The sequence below is a fragment of the Podarcis gaigeae genome, assembly GCF_964106915.1.
Source record: "Podarcis gaigeae genome assembly, chromosome: 16".
Lineage (NCBI taxonomy): Eukaryota > Metazoa > Chordata > Lepidosauria > Squamata > Lacertidae > Podarcis > Podarcis gaigeae.
In genome coordinates, this window is record NC_139693.1 from 24,884,226 (window position 1) to 24,908,651 (window position 24,426).

At 46.9% G+C, this 24,426-nt stretch overlaps 1 protein-coding gene across 1 annotated transcript in view; it reads right to left on the reverse strand.

The window, feature by feature from the left end:
- POLE (DNA polymerase epsilon, catalytic subunit) overlaps positions 1-24,426 on the reverse strand; it is a 79,919-nt gene that overhangs the window by 16,434 nt on the left and 39,059 nt on the right. Inside the window, exons 16-37 of the mRNA XM_083716752.1 lie at positions 23,924-24,037; positions 22,030-22,242; positions 21,305-21,412; positions 20,375-20,503; positions 18,451-18,553; positions 18,163-18,309; positions 16,731-16,876; positions 16,024-16,172; positions 15,348-15,440; positions 13,864-14,008; positions 13,445-13,602; positions 12,681-12,876; positions 12,139-12,353; positions 10,859-10,961; positions 10,664-10,744; positions 10,017-10,139; positions 8,837-9,055; positions 7,277-7,486; positions 4,964-5,107; positions 2,259-2,399; positions 1,266-1,419; positions 1,064-1,170 (exon numbers count right to left, since the gene is read on the reverse strand). Coding sequence (XP_083572878.1) covers positions 1,064-1,170; positions 1,266-1,419; positions 2,259-2,399; positions 4,964-5,107; positions 7,277-7,486; positions 8,837-9,055; positions 10,017-10,139; positions 10,664-10,744; positions 10,859-10,961; positions 12,139-12,353; positions 12,681-12,876; positions 13,445-13,602; positions 13,864-14,008; positions 15,348-15,440; positions 16,024-16,172; positions 16,731-16,876; positions 18,163-18,309; positions 18,451-18,553; positions 20,375-20,503; positions 21,305-21,412; positions 22,030-22,242; positions 23,924-24,037 — 3,198 coding nt within the window. The remainder of the gene's footprint in view (positions 1-1,063; positions 1,171-1,265; positions 1,420-2,258; positions 2,400-4,963; positions 5,108-7,276; positions 7,487-8,836; positions 9,056-10,016; positions 10,140-10,663; positions 10,745-10,858; positions 10,962-12,138; positions 12,354-12,680; positions 12,877-13,444; positions 13,603-13,863; positions 14,009-15,347; positions 15,441-16,023; positions 16,173-16,730; positions 16,877-18,162; positions 18,310-18,450; positions 18,554-20,374; positions 20,504-21,304; positions 21,413-22,029; positions 22,243-23,923; positions 24,038-24,426) is intronic.

The following is a 24,426-nucleotide window of genomic DNA, read 5'->3' on the forward strand; positions in this document are numbered from 1 at the left end:
GTTTGACTGTATTCCATTCTCACCACAGTTCTCACTGTGTTTTCTGAAATCCTGCCAATGTTTTTAATTGTTTACAGTGTTCTTTTAAATAAAATTCAATAAAGAATGGGGAAAATTTGTAAGTTATTATCAGAACCCTTATTTCCACCCAGCTAGAACAGCCCATTAGAGCTGAGCACAGATCATTATGTGAATGTGGGGTTTTTTCATGAACTGAATGGAAGACTGAGACCTGGGGGTGGCGAGAAAGTGTGTGAATCCAGCAGTTTGTTTTTGGTTGTTAGCTTGTTAATGTCATTCGTATCGTTTTGTGGATTACAAGTGCTTAACGCTTTGCGAATTTTACAATGTGACTTTTCTTGCAGTTGTGCTGTTTAATAGTGCTTTATAGTAGGGAGTCGTTTTACTGATGATTTGTTATGTTTTTATATACATGGTACCTTGGTTCTCGAACGTAATCCATTCCAGAAAACCATTTGAGTTCCGAAATGTTTGAAAACCGAGGCGCAAAGGGCTGTCTGCAAATTCAATTGAGAAAATGGAAAAACACGCAGCGGAAGCCATTCGACTTCTGAGGCACGTCTGAAAACTGAAGCATCTACTTCCGGGTTTTCGGAGTCCTGGTTCTGAAACGTTAGTCAATGGAGATGTTCGAAAACTGAGGTATCACTGTATACAACTTACGTTGCAATTGCGATGTTCTGCTATGTTGATACTTACTGTACGCGAGTTGCGTTGTGACTCACGAGTGAAAAAGTGGCGTAGAAATATAATACAGTGGTACCTCAGGTTACATACGCTTCAGGTCACATACTCCGCTAACCTGAAGATATAGTGCTTCAGGTTAAGAACTTTGCTTCAGGTTGAGAACAGAAATCGTGCTCCAGCAGCACGGCAGCAGCAGGAGGCCCCATTAGCTAAAGTGGTGCTTCAGGTTAACAGTTTCAGGTTAAGAACGGACCTCCGGAACAAATTAAGCACTTAACCCGAGGTACCACTGTAAATGAAAGGACAATATTTCAACGAGTGTCAGCAAGCCCCACCCCCTGGCCTCCGACCTTACCGTGTCAAGCACAAAAACAGACGCCTTCCGCTGAGATGGGATGAAGAGGCCAAACAGCGCCTTGTTGCCTTGGGAGTTGTGGTACAGGTAGATGTGCCGGATGCTACCTAAACAGACATGGAACAGAGCCTCGCGTCAGAGAGCAGGAACTGCCTTCCCAGTTCTTGCCAGCCACCTGAGTATCGGGGGCGAGTCTTCTTACCTGGCTCCAGGTAGCTGAACTGGGCCAAGGAGCGCATCTCGAGGTGCTCCAGGTTGAAGGTTTCAGCCTCCCGGCCAGTGAGGTGCCTCACCAAGTTCCTGTTGACCATGCACACGCAGCCCAGGCGGATCAGGGCCCGCAGAAGTAATGGGATCTGGGCAGGGAGGAGAAGAGGAACCAGAGGTTACACCAGGGGTGAGAAGAACTGGCAAATCTTCTGGCAGGGTAGGATCTAGTGGTAGCTCTGGGTATGATCTGAAGTTGACTGGCAAGGGTATCTGGCCCCAGAGCTTTTTTTCTGGAGGCACTCAAGGGTATACAGTACCCTTTTCTTCTTCTTCTTTTTCTAGAAGGAAAGCGCTGTCTGGCTCCCTTTGGTTTTTAAAAACCCGCAGTGCGAGAACTGAAGTTACAGGAAACCAGGGTGGATAAAAATCAATGTTGGATTTAAAATTGGATTTATTTAAATTTAAATTGGATTTAACCATAGTGAACTACCCAGAGCAAGATGCTCCGTGCTACTGCCTCAGAGGTTTCAAAAGGAAAGCCAAGGAGGATGCTGAATGCAGTAGGTTTCACCTGCCCAGGTAGAGGATTTTGAAACGAGAAGCCTGAAAAGACCCATTTATGGAAGGCAAGTGAAGGGAAAGCATAAATGACACAGATGGTAGTATTTTCAAATCAACTTCAAGTCTCAAAAGAAAGAAAAAGGGGTTCTAGCCAATTCTACTCTGAGTATACCCTCCAAATTTACTGTATTACATGCCCTTCACCCTAAGGTCCCAGGGCAGGTCACATTAAAACACAAAAAACCACTTAAAACAATTATAATCACAGGAATAAGGCCGGTCTTATAAATATACACCTCAAGTGTCCACTGTCTCCATTGAGTCTACTCGGAGTTGGACTAGCATGGGGTGCAACCGTACGTCTCATCCCCAGACCTAGGTCTCCCCTTTCCCCGCATTAGACCAGAAAAAGGGAGTCAGTTACCTGGGTCTCGTACACCCCCTCTATATCTGGGGCAGAGAGGCTGGCGTTGATTTCGTTGATGTGCTCCTGGTACATTTCCTCGGGCACAGAGTACTCATAGAGGTTGTAAACCAAGTTGGAGCGAGGAAGGATCCTGTTTACCTGCCGAGATGAAAACAAGGACTCAGGTGAGACCCCCCCTCAAGTCTATCTGCACCTGTTTTTACCATGTGGGGCACAGATGGGTGGGCACAACCACACTCTCCTTTCCTTGTCATAGTAGTTCTGGGTCAACTGGCAACTCTGCCCCAGAATTCTAGACATCTCTCACTGGCTTCAAACGAAAAGCCTTTCGCTTTTGGACTAACCTGCTCTGAGTTGCCAAAAAAGTCATTTGCAGTCAATCTACAGCATACAAAGGCATTATAACTCTTGAATACTTCCATGTTGTTTATTTCATACGTTTATATATTGCCTTTCCTCCAGTGAGCACAAGGTGACGTACATGATTCTTCCCCTCCCCATTTCATCCACAAAACAGCCCTGTGAGGTAGGCTAGCCTGAAAGACAGTGACTGGCTCACAGTCACCCAGTGAGCTTCAGGGAGTGGTTTCGGATAACCCAGTCAGATGGGCAGGGTACAAAAATAAATAAAATAAAATAAAATAAAATAAAATAAAATAAAATAAAATAAAATAAAATAAAATAAAATAAAATAAAATAAAAATAATAATTTTGGCTGAGTGAGGACTTAAACCCTGGTCTCCCAAGCAGCTAGTCTGACACTCTAACCACGACACCATACAGGCCCTCATTTTGTCTGACATACAAATCTTCATAGTGAGCATTTTGAGTAAAACCTGGTTTTACGCTCGTTCTAAAAGGGAGGGAAAAAATATTTCACTGTATTGTTTAGTGTTGTTGTGTTGATAAAATTGGAAAATCAATAAAAAATTATTTAAAAAAACACAAATGACATCATAAAAAAAAGGAAAAAAATATTTCACAGGAGTTCTTCTTGCCTTCTGGTATTCCTCATTTCTCTCTCTGAAAAAACGAAGTTTTCAGTGTAAAAGGAAAAAGTTATAGGATGAATATTGATCCAGTGCAGATTCCAATGTATAGTTAGCAGAGTAAAAACTTAAACAGGATTCCCCCCAAATAGACCAGAGGCTCCGTCAGAGCTTTACTGCTACTGAAGGCAAATGAGCATAATGGTCAGAAATCCAATGCATTCAGGATTGGCACTGTCATAAGAAATCCAGTTGCAGCAGACTTAACTTAAACTTACAATAACTTATAATAAGTCACCACAGCAGAAGGAAATAGATAGAAAGAGAAAGTGAAACTCAGGCTCCTTCTGGCCTTACTTTTATAGTCAGCATGACTTTGACAGAAAGGATAAGAGAACTACTGTAGTTTTGAGGCATCTGATCAAGGCCTGTATTTTAAAATGAGCTTAAAGATATATTTGCAAATGTTTGTATGTTTTATGCCAGGCAGAAAACCAGCTGGCTAAGGACTTTGGCAGATGTTTATCCTCCTGGACAAGGGCCCTCCTGATTTATAGCAGGAGCCAAAATTCTCAAAGTTGTAAAAGGGAATTATAGGCTGGGAGCAAAGGTTACATTGACCCTACATATTACAGAATATAATCAAGCTGCAAAAACACTAATTAAGAGTTAGTAAATAGTAGGATTTATTGTTTAACAGAAAATAATACCATGTGCCTCCCGTTAGAGACTAGCCACATTTTCCTAAGGTCAAAGGGCAAGAGCTAATGGGAAAAGCAGCTGGCCGGGAAAGGGGGGTGTAAACTGAAGTGTTTTACTTTGCAAAGGCCTTTTCTTCTAAAAAGCTATCTATGTTAATGTATGAGATTTGTTGGCTTAAATGTAATTATGCAAAGGATTTAGAAAGTAAGAAATGTTAGATTCTTATGTTAGATTCTTATTTCATTGATGGTGTGTGAGAATGTGAACCCAAGATCTCTGTTTAAGACAAAATGTAAGACCATGAGCCATCTGTTTTAGTCATCTATTTTGGAATGGAGGGGCAACAAGGGCAAAAGGTGATCTGGTAATTAAGGCACCTTGTCGAGGCAAATGTAAGGTATATGGCTACTTGTCTGCCATTTTTGGATAGAAGGAAATACAGCTCTTTGTCTCCCATAAAAGGTAATAGGAAATGGGTGTATCTTTTATGATTGGTTCTAGCAAACAGCCAATAGGAATTTCAACCAGGCTGATTGGACAGAGGCAGCCAAAGGAGGAGCAAGGGGGCTGGGCTGAGGAAATATAAGTGCTGACCATCAGGGCTGGAATGGGCAGAGCTTTGGTAACCATATACCACTGTGCCTATCATTTATTTGTCTGACAAATAAATTATTATTTTAATTTCTCTATTGCTGTGTTGAATATTTCATTCCAGCTAAGCGTTAACCACAAGCAGGGTGCTACAGTTTAAACCAGCTGTACTCAGCTTCTCTGAAGGTATAACCCAAACACCATGAACCTTCTGCTTGACTCTTTCACACAGAGCAGCTTCCAGAAGCCTCTTGAATTAAGTAGAATAGGAAAGATCTCTACACATCAGATCAATACTTTCTGCACTAAGAAACGCAAACTGACATGAATACTCTACTTTTCTTGGACCAAATCACTTGTGGGAAACAGGAGGTTACCGCAATACATTTACTGCTCCCCCAAGGGACTCACTCCACGCACCTTCCGATATGCAGTGCTCTCTTCAGGTTTAGGGACGCGCTGGTTGACGTAGAAAACACGAGGGACATTCAGCTTGAGACAGTGCAGGTCGCTTCCAATGACGGCCCACAGCTTGAAGAGGCCTGGCTGGCTGGTCTCAGCGATCTGGGGGAAGAGAGATCACGTCAAGGTGGGCTTGCAAAGGCAGAGGGAGGCAAGGAAGCCACCTGGACTACGCAGAGGCCGGAAGCACAACCCAGGGGGCAGCCCTTGAACTCATCTGGCATGGGGGGAAGGCTTGGAAGCTGAGAAGAGATGAGAAAAAGGTACAGAGGCTGTGGCATTTGCTGGCCTTTCCAAAGCTCATTAGGGCAAATGGGGCAGGGCCCTGCCAACTTCCACCTCCCTGCCTTCTTTCTTGCAAGCAGTCCAGGGAGTGGCGGCGCCTGTTGGCTTTCTCCTCCTTCTTAGCCCTTGGAGAACAGGGAAGGGGAGGCCCACGGGTCCAAAAGGGTTGGGGACCCCAACGCATTACTAGATTTTGAACAGCAGGAGATTATATAACTGCTACCAACACAAACACCTAAGAAAAAGCAAGAACGAAGAACCAAGAGTAGTCCCTGCCTTCCACTGAAGGGAGTCATCATGGGAATTGGGGAGCGAGACAATATTAGGATATAGTTCCGTTAAAAGGGACAGGCAGGACTATTGTGTGTCACATGCCTGTTTACATTTCCAGCACAGTCTGCTGGGAACTTCCGTTCTGTATGTAGCTTTTGTGTTACTGTTTTGCTGGAGACGAAGGGAAGCAGGCATGTTTTCCTTTGTTCCTGAACTATGCTGAATAAAAGGCTTGTAAATATGCTTACACACATCTCTGTCCGCCTCTTCTGTGAGAAGATTTACGCACTCTGCTGCGAGAGTGTGCACGGGTCTCTAAACGTATCTGAGGCTCGTGTCGCTAATTGATGCTGTTCCAAGGGAGACCTGCTGCCGGCCGGTGGCTAGAGCCAGCTGGGGGCCTGCCAAATGCTCCTGTCTCCCCGGCAGTATCCCAACAGTAATTGGGCTAGCACAAGGATTAGCACCAGAGGTGCCAACTCAAGCAGAAGGCTTTTTTTTGGGGGGGGGTGATGTGCGCATGTGCGTGCAACACCAAGAGGTGGAGCCAAACATGGTAGCAGCGCGGCTTCAATGGCTGATTCCTCCACTCTGGCAGTCAGCCTCCTCCTGTCGCCGCCACCTCCGCGAAGAGCTGCCAGCCACCGAAATCGCACTGTGCTCGGCTTCACGACTGGCCTCTTCTGCCCTGATTCTTCTCAACGTTGTGGGGGGCTCCCCAAAATATTTTATGGGGGAGAGCCCTTTCGATAACCCAGATGGAAATTCCCAGGTGTCTAAAAAGGTTATGTATGCTACTACTGCAGCCCGTGGTTTGTTAGCCCCAAAATGGAAATTGAGCGAGGTCCCAACAAAGAAGAATGACAACTTATGCTGATGGGATATGCGCAGCTTGCAGACCTAACATATCGAATAAGAGAACAAGAAGAACATACATTTAGAGAAGATTTTTATTGAATATATGGGAGAAATTGTGTACACTTGAAAACGGCAGCATTAAGATAAATTCAACAGTGTAAATAAGTTTTGATGGATGTAATAATAGAATACTGAATGGCTTAGTTTATGTAAAATATGCAGGGATTTATGATATGCAAAATGAACCATGGAAAGAGAAGTAGGGAAGTCACTGATTATTTTAAGGATGCTTAAATGAATATGATTACTACTAACACACTGGGGTCCCCTTCTCTTGCATGTGTCCCTCACAGTCCCTTAATTTGTTGGAGAGGGTTGGGGAAACCTCCAAAACATATTTTGGGGTGTGTGTGTGTGTGTGTGTGTGGAAAGCAGGTTCAATTGCTCAATGAGAAATCCTTGTGCCGATGGAACATTCACCATAGCACTATGCTGAACACAACCCAGCATCTTTATTATTTATTTCATTGCATTTACGTCCCACCTGTCTCCTCCGAGGACTCAAAATACATGGTTCCTATGCCTCCTGATTCAACCACAACAACCCTGTGAGGTAGGTCAGGCTGAGAGACAGCAACTGGCTCCAAACTGCCTAGCGAGCTTCATGAACAAGTGGGGAATTTGAACCCTGGTCCCTCTCAGATCCTAGTCTGACACTCTAACCGCTATGCTGCCCTGGCTCTCTATTATCTCCTTATGCCTCCATGCACCTGACTTTATAGCATGCTCTGCTGATGGCAGTCTTAAACCCCCTCCCCTGGTAAAGAGCCCCCCCTGCCCCAAGATGCTCCTTACCTGCACGATCTGCCAGGGCATGTCCAGGATGCTGCGGGCCGTTTTGCTCAGGTAACTGCCGAGCCCCATGGAGGGCCTTGCCCTGATCAGCCCCCCGCCCAGGACCGACTCGCCATCTGCCAGCCGCCGTCTCTTGCGGCGCTCCTGGCGCTGGCGAGCCTGAACCTCCCACTTCTTCTTGTGGTAGCACAGCCAGACCAGGCGCTCCTCCTGCAGGGAAGAGTAGGAAATGGGCAATGACCATCGGGTAAACCAAATCCTAACTTTCTTCTGCTTGGGTGGAAAGTCAAATTATTCAAATCGGAAATGGTGGTAACGAACGGCAGGAATCCTGAAAATGTGCAATCTGTAATTTCTGACGCAGTCAGCATTACGCCAACATGATGCCATTACACATATCTTACACCACACACACTTGTGAAGCACAGACCGCTTATAAACGCCATCTCCAACTCCTCAAAAGATTCCATCAACAGTGTCTCTGAAAATTTTTACACATCACTTGAGAAGACAGGTGAACTAATGTCAGGAAGAAGCAAAGATCACCAGTGCTGAAGCAATGATTCTTCAACATCAACTTTGTTGGACTGGTCATGCTGTTCGGATGCCTGATTATTGTCTTCCAAAGCAACTACTCTATTTCAAACTTTAAAATGGAAAGCGTAATGCTGATGGTCAACAAAAGAGGCTTAAAGACTCTCTCAAGGCAAATCTTTTAAAAATGTAGTATAAACACTGACAACTGGGAAACACTGGCCTGAGAGCGATCCAATTGGAGAACAGCCTTTACCAAAAGTGTCATGGGCTTTGAAAACGCTCGAACTCAGAACGAAAGGGAGAAATGTGCTAAGAGGAAGGCACGTTTGGCAAACCCTCACCATGATCAACTCCTGGAAGGACATGTGGATCCAGAATTGGCCTCCACAGTCACTTACGGACTCACTGTTAAGATTGTGTTCATGGAAGACAATCTTACTTGGCTACGAGTGATTGCCAAAGAAGAACACAGATCTATGGTGTGACAGCGTTTGGGGCTTTTGTTTAGAGAAAAGGCGCGCAAGTTGTGGCGTAACAATAGCCGATAAAATTCTGCATGGCGTGGAGAGAACGGATAAGAGAAAAGCTTTTCTCCCTCTCTCACAACATGGGCACATCCAATGAAGCTGAATCAGGAAAGGAAGCCCTAGTGCATAGCTGCACCTATGGAATTTTCATCAAGTCAGATGGCTTAGACAGGTAAACCTGTCAATGGGTTCTAACCCTGACGGCTGCATTCTACCTCCAATGTTGACGGCAATATGCTTCTGAATACCAGCAAATGGAAATCGCGGTAGGGGAGTGTCAGCTGCGCTCAGGTCCTGCTTGTGGATCCCAGAGGCATCTACTTAGCTCCTGGTTGACCAGGATGCTCTACCACTCGAGCCACTGGCCTGATCCAGCTGGCTTTTTAAAAGATTCATATATGGTAGGATGTTGCTGCTCCCCTATCGTCCAGCCCCAGCCCCACAGCAATCCTTTGTTCCTCTACTTAAATGAAGTTCTCTCCTTCTGCTACCTTACCTTGGTGGTTCCAGAGGGAGGTGGGGGGCCCAAGATCTCCCTCCAGGACTGCGTTAGTTCCGAATTCTGGGACTGCTGCTGGCTCTCTTCTGCTGTAGGGATGCGTTTACGTTTATTCGACACAGGGACCCCCGGCTGCAGAGACTTGGCGACCCCAAAATCTTCCATGTCAGCCACCTGTGTGGAGGGTGTGCCCTCCTGGATTACATTGGCAGAGACCTGCGAGGAAACACCGGAAGATGGGGAGTACAATGATGGAACCTTCCTTGACTTGAGCAACCCAATTACCCACAAAAACTGCCCGTGGCCTCCACCTTCTTCTCAGCTCTGGGATAAAAGTATGTTTTACCTGCCGATGCCCATCTCAGAAAGCACCGGTTTATTTTTATTACAAAAATGAAAACCAGCCTCAAGGGACTGCCATCTTAAGCAAAGAACAGATGAGATGTAAAAATAAAACTGACCATTTTGAAACCTATATACAGTGGTACCTAGGTTCTCAAATGCCTTGGTACTCAAACTTGGAACCCAAACACTGCAAACCCAGAAGTGTTCCAGTTTGTGAACTTTTTTTGGAAGCCGAACATGCTCCATTTTGAGTGCCACGCTTTCGATCTGAGTGCCACACCTGTATTTTGAGTGTTACACTGAGGTTTGTCTGTTTTTGCTATTTATTTTATGTTTTTGCAGCTTTTTGTTTTTGTGGAACCCAGTTCAGCTACTGATTGTGTGACTGCAGTACACTGTTTATTTCTTTCATTTTATAGATAAATGGTCTCGTTAGATAGTAAAATTCAAGTTAAATTGCTGTTTTAGGGGTTGTTTTTAAAACTCTGGAATGGATTAATCCATTTTGCATTACTTTCTAGGGGAAAGCCCGCCTTGGTTTTGGAACGCTTTGGTTTTGTAACAGACTTCTGGAACAGATTAAAGTTAAGAACCAAGGTACTACTGTACAAAGCAATCAGAAGCCAGGACTATAATTTATGCACATTTATTTGGGAAATAAGTCCTAGTGAACAAAGTAGGAATTACTTCCAAGTAAAATGATGAGGCAGACATTTACTACAACTGATTTTTTGTGTGTGTGCATGCGTGCGTGTGTAAATGCATTTTAATTAAAAAACTGGATTCATTTTTTTAATCCACCCTGTTGCAGGTAGAGCCCTGCCCCTCTTACCTGTCTCTTGCCCTCACTTGTGAAAAGCTCACTGATTTTCTTCTGCTTGTACATGTCGTTCTTTTCCAAGAGCTTCTTGTGGAGCCAGTCGGGGTGTCGGACGCGAGGAACGGGGTTTTTTACCTGACGGGACACTGCATTTGTTATTTATTTTGGAGGCTCCCTCTGACTTTCATTCTGCCTGATCCTGCGAGGATACTACTGTTTTTGACCAGAAGCAGAAGGAAACTAGCTATGCTAGAACACAAGACACTTGCACTGACAGTGCTGACATCCAAATCAGAGACCCGTAGCGCAGAAACCCCAGCTTCAGCTTTCTTTCGTTTGTACAACCCCGGTCCCCAAAAACCAATCACAGAGGAGTAGAAATATTTTAAATAAATAGCTCTGGAGTCCCAGGTGTGCTCTGAGGAATGCAAAGAGCTCTCGTGCATTTGGAAAAGGCTGGGGTCAGTTCCATGCAGGAAGGTTCTACCTTTCTGAAATGAATGGGAACACTCAGTGAGCTAGCTCAATTTTGGAGCTTTGAGTTTTTAGCTAGCTATTGGACCAGAGCAACTAAGTGTGTGAGTTCTGCGGCTAACTCCTGTGTCTCGTAACATCCTGGGGGAGCCCACAGCCCTTTAGCCACCAACCCGACAGTTTACCTGCTGCAGGGCTGCTGGGATGGTGATGATTTTCTGAATTGTGCTGCCCAGTCTCTCAATGTAATAGTCCCAATCCAGGATCTACAAGCAGAGAGACAAGAGGATTTTGGTCAAGTCCAAGGCTGGGGACAAGAGGTGTGCTAAAGTCACAGCCTTGAGTCACAAACTGCTGCAAGACAGCCCCACACAGCTTACCGTCCGGATGTCAAAATCCTGCAGGGAGGGGCTCTTGAGCCATTTCCGGAGATAGTGCCTGCGGACTGAGAGCTCAGCCTGGAAAATGGCCAGCGGAATGGCCCTGGGGAAAATAAATCAAAACGCATCACTTCTATTTCCAGAAGAGGAGCAGCCTTGTCAGTCAGTTGCATCTTAAAGACTATATGGTTTGTATTCAATAATCGTTCTATTCAGAATAAACCCATTCAGCTGACCAAATGAAAGTTAGTCATGACAATTAGTTGTACCTCAGAAGTCGAACGAAATCAATTCTGGAAGCCCGTTTGACTTCCAGAATGTTCAGAAACCAAAGCGCAGCTTTTGATTGGCTGTAGGGAGCTCCTTCAGCTAATCGGAAGCTGCAGAGGATGTTCAGGTTCCAAAGAACGTTTGCAAGCCGGAAGGCTCACCTCCGGGTTTGTGGGGTTCGGGAGCAAAAATGTCTGAGTACCAAGGCATTCAAGATCCAAGGTACGACTGTACTTTAAACCAGTTTACTCTGAGTAGAATGAACTTTTAGCAGCTGTGCCTGGTTTGCCAGCTATGGCTGTTCCTGGGCAGCGATAGCCTGGCCACTGCAGTCCATGGGCTTTTAAGGCTGTATGACGGCAATGCATTTATGTAGAGCTGTCCTTGATCCTGTTTTTGAAGTGTGGGAATGGTGCATCCATAATACTATGGAAAGGGTTAATGCTGTAGCAGGTCTAGTTCCCTGTAACCACATTTCTCGCAGGGAGAGAAGCACCAGAAGGCCCTCGGAGCTGGACCTCAGTGTCTGGGGCAAAACGATGGGGGTGGAGAGTCAAATGATCTGGGGCAATTTCCACACAATTCTGTAAAGTGTAATTACTAGCTGGTGCAGAATCTGGCCAACGGTATGCAACATTTTGTTGGAACGAAAGTGGGGTTGTTATCATTTCTGCTTTTTACTCTGTTATGCATTTTGTGTTTTCATAAACTGCCCTGTGCTCCTCGCATGAAGGGTGTTATAGAAATTTAATAAATAAAAATTACAACATCTGCATTTGTGGCCCATCTGCCAGCTTCAAGGTCCTTGCGTTAGGTTACAGAGCCCAGAACAACTTAGGTCCAGTGTACCAGCTGAACTCGTCTACTCCAGTTCAACAGCCAAAATCATCTGCCAATTTGGTCATTCCTTGAGTTGGTGAGGCTCATTTCACAGCAACAAGAAACTGAGCCTTTCGCGTCAACGGCCCGGCATTGTGGAATACTTGTGCCCCTCTGATCGATATATATACCTCTCTGTGACTGGGGATCCTTCTGGCTTCTTAGAAATGATAAACCGGCAGCTCAGACCAGCATCCTTCACCATCTGATCCCCCAGGAACTCAGCCAGGCGCTTAGCGGTGCTGATGGAGGTGGATTTTTGCTCCCCATAATCCTCCAGTTTGCGAGACATGGACCGGTTCTCAGAGATAAGCTCAAACAACTCCGAGTCAGGCATATTGGCAGCCTGGAAAAAAAGAGAGAAAGGAACGCTTGCATGTGCCAGCCACATTCCCCTCCTGGACCACTTTGGAGGCAGGGCAACTCAGCATCCCATGTTGGCCGCACTAAAAGCTTCTGAAGGCCGCAGGAAGCCTTGGAGATGCCCGTGTGTGGAAGGGGAGAAGAGGACTTTACAGCAGCAACAGGAACCCCGTCTTCTTGTCAACAGGGGGTTCTGCCCTTAACTGGCCACCAATTCCCCATTATCTTCATCACCAAATGCCCACTGTGGAGAGATTTGACCATACCGTCCCAGGAAAGCCAGAAGACTCACCTTGGAGCCTCAACCCACCTTGCTGTAGAGCACATCCAGCCAGTAGTCGGCCACTTTGGCGACGGAGGCATAAACCTCTTCCAAAGTGGTGCCTTTCAGGAAGGCCTCAAAGACGGACGACTGGAAGATCTTGACCAGCTGCAGCTCTCCCCGCCGTTTCACCTCAAACCCCTTCAGCTCGGCGAGGGAGCCGTCCTCGTTGAACACGGCGTACCTGGCGTGGAGCAAAATAGTCAGCCTGTGCATGGTTGGCACCTTCCCTCTCCTGTGTCTTCTCTTTCCTGTAACACCCCCCACCTTTTTACCAGTGGTGTCTTGTGCCCATTGGGACTGATAGGGCAGAAAGCAAGGAGCCCAACAGCAGGTGGCGCCACAGGCAATGAGAGGCAGAGGCAACTAAGACTAGTTCTGTCCGCCTCCTCCCCCCCGCTGAGTTCTACAAGGGGCAACACTGAAAGGGAGGAGGAGGAAGCTTGCCACAGCCAGTCTATGCCCTGGGGCTGGTTGTAAGTAAAAAAGGCAGGTGGGGGCTGAGTGAGGTTGATGGGTCAGTGGCCATTTCGTCCCAATGCCTCTGCTATCTGTTGCCCTCCAGATATTTTGGACTACAGGTGGGGCAGCGTCTCCTTTGCCCTACTGGACCAGCCTCCAGGGCTTCTTACAACTAGAATGGAGGGGGTTCTGAAAATGCACATCTATTAAGGATCTCGCAGTGATGTTTCAAGTCCTGCCATCTTCCAGGTTTAGCTGAGCCGAGGAGGTGCTGCCTCCCCAGACCTCACCTTTTCTTCAGCTTCTTGCCCTCTTCCTTGGAGGCAGGGAGAATCATGGCCAGGTACGGGCCGTCCACTTCAAAGAAGATGCTGTTCTCTGGGCGGGAAACATAGGAGAGCGAGGCCGGGTCCACCAGCTCCTGGTACTGATCATTCGTAAACCCTTCCTGCAAGTAAGTGACACACACGCTGGGTGTTTCGGCCTTGCAGGCTTATTCTGCACCCCAGAACAATTTAACGGGAGGGCTGGAAGGAAGCTATATATGATGTAATCCCTGCAGGGGGGAAGCTAAATGTCAAACATACCTATTGTTTCTGTGCCCTGTTTCCAGACTGTCTTTATGGAAGACCCCCCCCCCCACTCCCAAATCCTGTCGATTCGACTTGCCCCCAACTCCTGCTGAAGATAAAGGCTTGAGGCTCCTTACCTTCACCATGATGTTCAGCATAGCACCCGGATAGGAGATTGTCACCTTGGGCTTCTTGGCGTGGGATGATTTGATGACAAAGTTTTCCGGGAAGCTGTTTGGAAGCACACACCAGATCCCGTCTGTGTCCAGCTCCAGCGGCCTCCTGGGAAAGGGGAAAATGGGAGAGGTGTTTCCATATGGGAGCCCAGAGGGCACTCTGCAAAAGCAACCACCTTATGAGGAATGGTTGCAGCAATCGGAGCTTTTCAGTTTAAGAGAAAAATCGAGAAAGATGTAGCGATTTATAAAACTATGCACGGCGAGGAGAGAAAGCGGATAAAGAAACGCTTTTATCCCTCCCGTAACATTCGAACTTGTGGTCATCCGAGAAAGCTTATTGTTGGAAGGTTCGGGACAGACAGAAGAAAAGAGTTTTTCACACAGTGCATAGTTAAACTATGGCCACCAACTTGGATGGCTTTAAAAGAGGTTTGGACAAATTGATGGAGGACTATGGATAACTACTAGTCATGATGGCTATTTGCTCTGCCTCCATGGTCAGAGACAGCAAATGATTCCTAATACCAGTTGCAGAGAACCACAGGATGGGAAAAGTGTGTCTCCATGCCCATCGCTCAGACAGCATCACTGAGGTCCAGCTCTGAGGGCCTTCTGGCTGTTCCCTCACTGCAAGAAGTGAGGTTACAGGGAACCAGGCAGAAGGCCTTCTCAGTAGTGGCACCTGCCCTGTGGAACACCTTCCCATCAGATGTCAAGGAAATAAACAACTATCTGGCTTTTAGAAGACATCTGAAGGCAGCCCTGTTTAGGGAAGTTTTATAATGTTTCATGTTTTATCGCTTTATTATCATTATTATTCATATTCTGTGGAGAGGTGTGCAGAGTGGCTGGGGAAACCCAGCCAGATGGTCGGGGTATACATCATCATCATCATTTATTATTATGTGCTCGGGTCCTGCCTGAGGGTTTCCTACAGGCATCAATCAACCACTGCGAGAACAGGATGCTGGACTAGATGGGCCATTGGCTTGATCTAGCAGGCTCATTTGTTCTTACGAAAGCTGATGAAGTTTACAAAAGCAACTGTCTGCAGAGACACACAGCGGGTCTTCATCCCTGGCTCTCTGAGTTGCTTAAGAGACCTGCTTCTTTTTCTGGGCCAAGACAGTAAGGAGCAGACCATGGGGCAGTGTGCCTTTGAGTCCAGCTCCATGTGGTTAGAGACAGAAGAGATCCGGAGCGGGACAACTCATCTTTGCGTCAATTTTTTTCCTTTTCTTTTCGGTGTTTACACATAACAACCTTCCTCTTAAAGGAGCCCTGGGCAACACACCATAACAAAACACAAAACAAAACCATAGGAAAAGCACCGTCATCCATGAAGAAGGAGCAAACCACCTTCGGGCAACAGGCACACAACATCCAAGCTCAGAATCTCCTCGCCTCCAGCTGCCGCAGCCAGCCACCATTCAAGTACTCACCCAATTTGCTCTATAAGCTCCCTGGCCTGTGTGATGATGTTGGCGCCAGTGAAGCAGACAATGCCGGCCATTTCCATGGAGTACCACCGAGCTCTGCATAGGGGAGAGGACTAGTGAGAACAGGAAGAGCCGCTCTGGGTCAGCTGCTTTGCAAACAAGGCTTGAGCGACCTAATTATTGTAAACTTGGCTTGAGGACCGATCTGCTAAAGATGCGGCCAGGTCTCCTGGTCAAGGAGCTGCAGTATTTATGTGTTAGGGGGGCTGCTTCCCCCTGCTCACATTGCTTGCCAATCCCACCCCCTCCCTTCACACCTCATCCAAGTGCCCCACATGCTCACTGCTCCTCAGTGTCCCTCCAACCCTGCTTCATTCAAATGTCTGCTGTTGCTTAAAACCCATCTTCTCTCTTTTGCTCCCCTCCCTGGCTTGATGCAAATCCAGGACTGTGATGCAGAACTACAAATCCTCCAGTGGGGGCTGCATGATGACAGCCTTACATTTTTATGTGTATAGGAGGAAATGCTTCATTTAATTGTACTAGGATTTAGTTCTCTGTCTTAATATTGAACATTTAAAGGCCCAGAAACTGCACCAACTGGGAGCCGAGGCAGGGGCAGATTTTTAAAGGGCCATTTAAAGATCCAGCAGCAGCCACTCTTTGGTCCCCCCCTCACCCTTTGCGCATGACGTATCCGTAAAAGGAGTTGAGGATGCACTTGTGTGCCAGCTGCAGGGAGTCGTACAAGATCTCCATGTTCTTGCAGCGCTTCGCTTCCGAGGCATCACCCGATTCCATGGCGGCAGCCAGCTTCTTCTTCCACACCTGGGAAAGGCAGAGGAAAAGGGCTGTGACTCAAGCAAGCCGTGGGCTATTGTCTACTTTTGCTCCAGCTGGTCTCCATCCTCTGTCTTTTCCTTCCACATCCCTTTCCTTGGATGTCTGTCTCCCCCACCCCCTGTAAACCCATGTTGACAAAAGCTTCTGTATATTACAGTAGACACATGGATTGCATGCCCAGAGCTTTTTGGCTCTGCTTAGCTGCAAATAGAAACATTTTGTGTGTATCTAGTAATCAACTAATATACAATAATTTGTCTGTTAAATCTATGAGTATGTTGAAAACTTGATATAAATCAATGCTTTTTTATTAAATTCATTTACAGTATTTATATACCACTCAACATTCAGAATTTCTATTCAAGCATTCTGGCCCCAGGAACCACAGCATCCCCTTTCAGCACCCACCAGAAAGGAGAGATCAGCCTGGCTATAAATGCCTGTCTGCATCTCATCGCTTTATGAACGTAAAGATCATCATGAACACCTTTAGAAACACACCATTTTGCTGCGCTATCGCAAATCTGACAAAATAAAAAGCACCTTATGCAGCCCCTTGAACTCGTAGCGGCGGTCGCGAAAGGCCCGCACAGTGTCCACATAGAAGGAGTTTTCCCGCTGGCAGATGGTGGTGACACGCTCCTCAACCTTTGTCACGTGGATTTTCTTGTAGGCTTTGCGGCAGTAATCTGGGCAAGAGGTGTGGCAGCAATTTATTCTGGAACGTTCAACACTTCCCAAACTTATTTCATTTCAAAATGTTTCTATGCTACTTGATAGTTTAAAAAACACGCACCTCAGTTTGCAAAAAGAATTTTATAAATTAAATTTTCAGTAAGAAAAAAATAGCTAAAACAATGAAAATCAATTAAGTGAAAACAGATTAAAACCCATGTCAACATTCTATATGTCTGGATGGGCTGTGCCTAAACAAAAATGTGCCCAGTAGGTGATAAAAAGAGTGTAGCCAAGGCACCCGCCTGACGTCAATAGGCAGGGAGTTCCAAAGTGTTGCTGCTTCCACACCGAAAGACTGATTTCTTACAAATGCAGGAGTATTATGTGGCACCTGTAACAGTGCCAGTTCTGGAGATCAAAGCAGTCGAGTGGGCATAATATATGGGGGTAAGGTGACAAATTGGTCCCAAACTGTTAAGGGCTTTATGTACTAATACAGTGGAACCTTGGCTCCCAAACGCCTTGGGAACTGAATGTTCTGGCTCCCGAATGATGGAAAATCAGAAGTGATTGTTTCGGTTTTCGAATGTTCTTTGGAAGCTCCTGCAGCCAATTGGAAGCTGCGCCTTGGTTCCCAAACCGTTTTGGGAGTTGAACGGCCTCCCGGAATGGATTAAGTTCGGGAACCAAGGTTCCACTGTAGTAACATGTTCTCTGCTCACCGCTAGAAAAAGCTCTGGTTTGGGCTTGGCAGCTGACCCCAGACCCTAAGTCCTCTAGCGCTAAAGGGCATAGCAGGGAAAAGGTAGGGGCTGAATCCAAGAAAATAAAAGCTTCGAGACACCCCAAGCCGTAACCATGTACAAGCTCTACTGTGGTGCGGAAAAAGGTTTGCTCTCTTATTAGCTCAGAGATGGAAGACAAAGTCCCTACCAGAGAGGAATGGCAAACCAAGCTGTTGGACTATGCAGAAATGGTAAAACTGATTGGAAAACTCAGGAACCAAGAGGACAAAAACTTTAAAAAAGAATGGGAAATTTTTGTATAATTTATTTAGGAGACCACCGCAAGCAGATGGAAACAATAGCAGGATTTTAATCCCACTTGTAATGCAACAAATACCATGGATAATTTGGATTGATAGAAAATATAGAGTATGGAATAATATGCAGTTGATAATAGGAACCGTGGAGGGGGTGGGGGGAAGTCGCGAGATTCAAGCCATCTCTATATATGGATATACATTCAAATAAAAATGATTTCAAAAAGGAAGAAGAAAAAGAAGGTTTGCCCTCACCTGCCAAGCGCTTCTTCTCGTATTTCGCTTGCTCCTCCCGGGACAGCTCATGAAACACCCGGGGCGGTCCATCTGGGAAGAGAGGGGGGAACTTCTCCGACTCCAGCTGTTGCTGGATGCGATGGTACTCGCTGCGGCTCGCGGGCACTGCAAGGGGAAAAGAGAAAGGGGGGGTGGGAGAGGAAACAACCCAGCTGACAATCACTCCAGACTGCGAGAGGGGGTTTTATACACAGCAGGGGAACCGCGCCAAGTTGCATACGAGTCAGCAGAAGGGAAAAGACTCACTGAATTCTCCTCTCCACTGCCAGGTCATCCGCCGCTGACAGTTGGCGCCTGGTTTGTTGAAGTCGCAGGCGGCGCACGTGGCCTCGTTCACCATCGCCGAGGGCTGAAGGGTGGGAAGCAAAGCAGAGGGGGAGCGAATAAAGGCACAAGAACATTTAAATAAATAAAAGTAAGTTTTTAGGCCAGGCAAGGTTGGATCCTGCCTCTAGGAAAGCAGCAGGTAGACCCAGGACCCAGGATGCTTTTGCGTGATTGTTAAGTCTCAATTATTAAATTTCTATACCATCCTTCAGCTGAAGTTCAGTTTAAATATAAAAACAAACGTATGTACCATAACAACTAACAGAAACCCTCAGTTTAAAAGGAAAAGAGGAATGTTTTGGCCTGGTGCCTAAAGATATGTAAGGCAGGTGCCAGGTGAGCCTCCCTGATGTATACTGTGTGTGCCGAAGCCCTGCTGCACCTGTGTTTCGAACTCAAACAGATACTATGGGCAGCAGAGGACAGAGAGCTCTATTCCAGCCCTCCCCTCCTGCGCTGCATACTCCCAAGCAAGAAAAGAGCAACCACCAACCATCTATTCATATGCTCTGGTTATCTCCCGCTTGGACTATTGCAATGCACTCTATGTGGGGCTACCTTTGAAGGTGACTCAAACTACAACTAATCCAGAATGTGGCAGCCATACTGGTGACCAGGAGTGGCCACCGAGACCATATAGCACCAGTCCTGAAAGACCTACATTGGCTCCCAGTACGTTTCCAAGCACAATTCAAAGGGTTGGTGCTGACCTTTAAAGCCCTAAATGGCCTCAACCCAGTATACCTGGAGGAGCACCTCCACCCCCATCGTTCAGCCCGGACACTGAGGTCCAGCTCCGAGGGCCTTCTGGTGATTCCCTCCCTGTGAGAAGTGAGGTTGCAGGGAACCAGGCAGAGGGCCTTCTCGGTAGTGGTGTCTGCCTTGAGGAATGCCCTCCCATCAGATGTCAAGGAAATAAACAACTATCTGACTTTTAGAAGACATCTGAAGGCAGCCCTGTTTAGGGAAGTTTTTTATGTTTGATCGTATTTTTAATATTCTGTTGAGAGACGCCCAGACTGGCTGGTGAAACCCAGCCAGATGGGCAGGGTATAAATTATATAATAATGATAGTAGTAGTAGAAGTAGTAGTAGTAGTAATATAATAATTATTCAGCAGTCTCTTACTAGGGAGAACATTGCAACACTGGCCTTTTCCCTCTATTCCAAGAGATGTGACGATAGACTGCTCTGCCTCCTTTCTTTTAGCAAATGTTTTGTGCCACTGGGGAAGTGGGTAATTCTGTATTGATTTGTTCTGGATGTTGTATGTGATGCCAATAAAAGGTTTACTACTGCTACTACTATCCTTGTTGCTAGAGAGGCAGCAACTCTTTGTGAAGGAGATTGGGGAAGAGGTTGCCTGGAGTGCATACCCCAAACTGGGAGGCCATTTCCGGCACAGGGAAACTTCCATATATATTGTCTCTTATTAAGAAGACAATGTTGTTGAGCTTTCTTATAGTACGAGTTATAAATCACACTCTGATTCTCCCAAAGAGAAAGACAGCATCCCTCCACCCACCCCCAAAATCCCAAACTGAAATAGCACTCCAAAATCTTAACTTGTTGTGTCTGATACCATAGTGATTGCAATGCTTGTTTTTTAATGCTACTGTGCTTATTGCTAGCCACTTTTGAGCTCAACATTGGCCGTTGGAAAAGCGGAATAGAAATATTAAATCAAATCCCTGACCACTGGGCAGGGCTAGTTGGGGCTTTGGGAGTTGGGAGCCCAAGAGCATCCAGAGGGCTGCAGATTTAAGTCTAAGAGGCCACAGTTCTTACAGCAGAGATTTAGACTTTAGTACCCAATGCCAAGGAGCTCAAACTCCTCACTCACCTGAAGCCGGTTGGTTAGGATGATATTCGGGTACATGGCCCCCACATCCAGGTGGTATATCAGAGGACATTCAATCCTGTTGGGGACTTCCTTCAGGGAGTTCAACTTGACTTTGATTTCATCGCAAACCTGTGGTCCAGAGGAAGCAGTGGAAAGCAGGCAAGAGGATAAGGTGGGTTGTTGTTTTTTGCCTAGGAGAGCAATGCTTTAGCATGCTCTTCGGAATGCAATAGAGCCCGGCAAAAGAACACCACATGTAAGGTAAGGTAAAGGATACCTAGATGGTAAAGTGCAGTCAAAGGCGACTATAGGGTTGTGGTGCTCATCTGGCTTTCGGGCCGAGGGAGCCAGCGTTTGTCTGCAGACAGCTTTCCGGGTCATGTGGCCAGCATGACTAAATTGCTTCTGGCGCAACAGGACACCATGACGGAAACCAGAGTGCACGGAAACACCGTTTACCTTCCCACGGCAGCGATACCCATTTATCTACTTGCACTGGTGTGCTTTTGAACTGCTAGGTTGGCAGGAGCTGGGAAAGAGCAACGGGAGCTCACCCTGTTGCAGGGATTTGAACCGCCGACCTTCTGATCAGTAAGCCCAAGAGGCTCAGTGGTTTAGACCACAGCACCACCTGCATCCCTACACCACACATATACCAGGACTGTGCCTTTCGTAGGCCACAAGTTGCCCCCAGGACAGTTCAATGTAGTAAATAGCAGCAGATTGGTGGCCAAGGCTAAGGGGTTGGGGAAGCAAAGGGTTGAAGCAGGGGAAAAGAAGGAACAGCCAAAATAACCTGGGGACTGGGGGGAGCTAGATGCTTAAAATGAACAGAAACTAGAGTGAAGGAGCTGTGTCAGGACAATAACAACTCCATTGCTACTGCTGCCTCCTCCTATGCAGACACTGCTGTTTGGCCTACAAGGTTACCTCCTGGAAGTTGGTCACTTGGTCAAGGGGTATTCCCTCCTCTTCCTCAATGGCGTGGCGCAGAGTCTTCTCCACACGCTGCAAAAGGAAGTCGAAGGCAGCAGGGTTCTAAGAGACACAACCGGGGTGGGAGGGAAGGGCATGAGTGTGACAAATTTTCACCAAGGATTCTCCCCAGGCAAAGACAGTGCAGTTGAAATCACCGGAGGAATATGGCGCCACATGGGGCAGGCGGAAACAAATCTGCAAAGGAAGGTCTTATGCTCTTTGTAATCCACAAGATCGGGTCGTAGCTCTTCCTCCAGCAGCCTTTGTTGGCCACCAGCTACAGGGAAGTGTGCTCCCTCCCTCTGGAAGATCAGTTGCCAGGAAGAATCACCAGCAGAGGAGTTACTCTTGCACTCAAATTCTTTTGGGCTTCCCAATGGTTGGCCACTGCGAGAACAGGATGCTGGACTAGATGGGCCTGATCCAGAGGTCTCTTCTTGGGTCTTACCTGGAAATGCTGTGGATTGAACCTGGAACCTTCTGCATGCAAAGCAGATGTTCTATCACCAGCCTCATGGGGTCAGGCACTTCTCTTTTTGGGGGGACAATTTGGACTTTGTTGTAGCTACCCGCTTTATGTCTGGCAAGCACAGGGGGCGGGGCGGGGATTTATCCTGGCACCCCCTACCGCCCCCCATGAGCTTTCAAGAAGTCTCCTTCCAGGGCGGGACTCGTACCATCTTGAAGCGGCAGGGGATGTCACTGCGAAAGACCCCCGACTCCAGGGCCTCCACATGCCCCCCGACGTAGGTCTCCGAGTCCAGCACGTGCCCATCCTCGGTGAGCTTGTTGAACTCCTGCTCTTGCTTGTTGGGGAAGATGATGTTGGCGTGATAGGCCTGGACCATCAGCAGCGCCTCACACAGTGTCCCTGAGCCCTTTCGCAACACCTGCAGGGAGAGAGATGAGGGCCGGTGGCAAAAGGGAACTTAGAGAGGGGGAATATAGTCTTTCGCAGGGGAGGGGGGAAATCAAGCCAGAGAGCTTTCAGGTACCTGAAAGTAGGGCTGGGAGATAACAGCTTTTAAACATTGCAGTGTATCGCCAGCCAAAGATATCGGTTTGGCGATATCCAGTGGTACCTCGGGTTACAGACGCTTCAGGTTACAGACTCCACTAACCCAGAAATAGTACCTCGGGTTAAGAAATTTGCTTCAGGATGAGAACAGAAATTGTGCGGCGGCAGGCCCCATTAGCTAAAGTGCTACCTCAGGTTATGGACAGTTTCAGGTTAAGAATGGACCTCCAGAACGAATTAAGTTCTTACCACTGTACCATGATGTTGGAAAAACAAGCTGCATCGGCCTCTGGCTGTGAGGCACCTGGTGAAACTGCCCCAGCTCTCACCTCGAGAACTGAGGTGGTTTCACACAGGCCCTCATGGACTTGGACAATGCAGCTTGTTTGCGCAGCTCAGCTGGGGATTGGGAAGGTTCCCGCTCTGCAGGTGAGTCAGCCCCGGCGCTTCTGCCACTCACGGGCGAGTGGGCACAGCCTCAGGGCTCCTTTAACTGCTTGCTGCAGGGAGTGCCAACCACGCTCCTCTTGGCTGAGCAGTTTCACAGAGCTCCCACCCCACCGCCGGCTCACAGGAGCCAGCACTGGGCTGGGGGCTCCTTTAACTGTTCGGCTGGGGTAAGGGCAGCTGCACACTCCTAAGTCGAGCAGTTCAAAGATGCAGAGGGAGGAACAAGTTGTACTGTTGCCTCGCTGACACAGCTTGTTTCTCCCTCTGCATCGTATGAGGGGCAGAGTGTGATGGCAGTTTCACTCAGAGGTGTATTGCGGGTGAAACCGCCACCACCCCTGAGATCCTCTTCTAGCAGCGCTGATGGAAGGAAGGAACTCTAGCAGACGCTGCTAGCAGAGGGGCTTGGGAAGGGTGGCGATTTCACCCGTGATACACCGCTGAGTGAAGCTGACATCGCCGGCTGTTCCTCATACCGGTCCTGGGCGAAATATTGATAAATTGCCCAGGCCAACCTGAAAGACTAAAAACATCTGTCTCACAGTGGAATCTTGGAACAACCAAGGGGCCACATATAGTGATTAGTAGAGACCTTCACTGTACTCCTTTTGGTGATTACTAAAAACATTTTTGTGCAGACAAGCTTTCTCAGACATGTAGAATGTTGATGTATCTCTTAATCTGTTTATAGTTTATTGCTGATTTTATCTGGTAAGCGTTTTATAGAGCTTTTTTTTACTACAATAAATAACAACAACAACAACAACAATAATTTATTGTTTATACCCAGCCCATCTGGCTGGGTTTCCCCAGCCACTCTGGGTGGCTCCCAACAGAATTAAAAGCACAATAAAACATCAGACTTTAAACACTTCCCTAAACAGGGCTGCCTTCAGATGTCTTCTAAAAGTCAGATAGTTGTTTATTTCCTTGACATCTGATGGGCAGGCGCCACTACCGAGAAGGCCCTCTGTTGTTTTGCCAATAATTTAATTGTTTTATTCTCTTTGCAAACTGCTTTGGGTTTTCTTTTTTTTAATCAACTGGTGTTTAAATTTTACAAAATAAGGAAGTAACTGAGCCTTGGGCTCCACTCTACTCACTTCATCGGGCTCCATGGGGATGATGGTGCACAAAGCAAAGATGAAAGGGTGGACGTATTTCATGTACATGTAGTAAGTAGCAACAGCGTCGGACACTGAGTAGGTGGCCAGAGTCTGGAGGAAGGAAGGAAGCGGCATGGAAGCATTTTGCAACTTGCCAGCAAGCGTGGCTCCATCTGAGCGCAGGGAGAACATCAGCAGGTGCCATAGGTTCAACACGGCCTCCTCCCCACCCAAGGAAAAGGTCTGCATGTTGCCTACATGCAAATATTCATTTAAGCAGCTTGATTTATATGGGGAGTGCTGACTGAAAAAAGGATCATTGGCTGCATGTAAAAGTTAACAATTAAAAAAAAAAGCAACAATGGAAAATGGTCAGCGCTGAAAGCCAATTTGATAGCACAATTATTATTATTATCCTTTTAAGAAGCTGTATCCACTGGTGATCAAGCTTTTGGGCCTGTGAGCCACAAATCAAGTTCAAATTATGATATAGCTGCTAC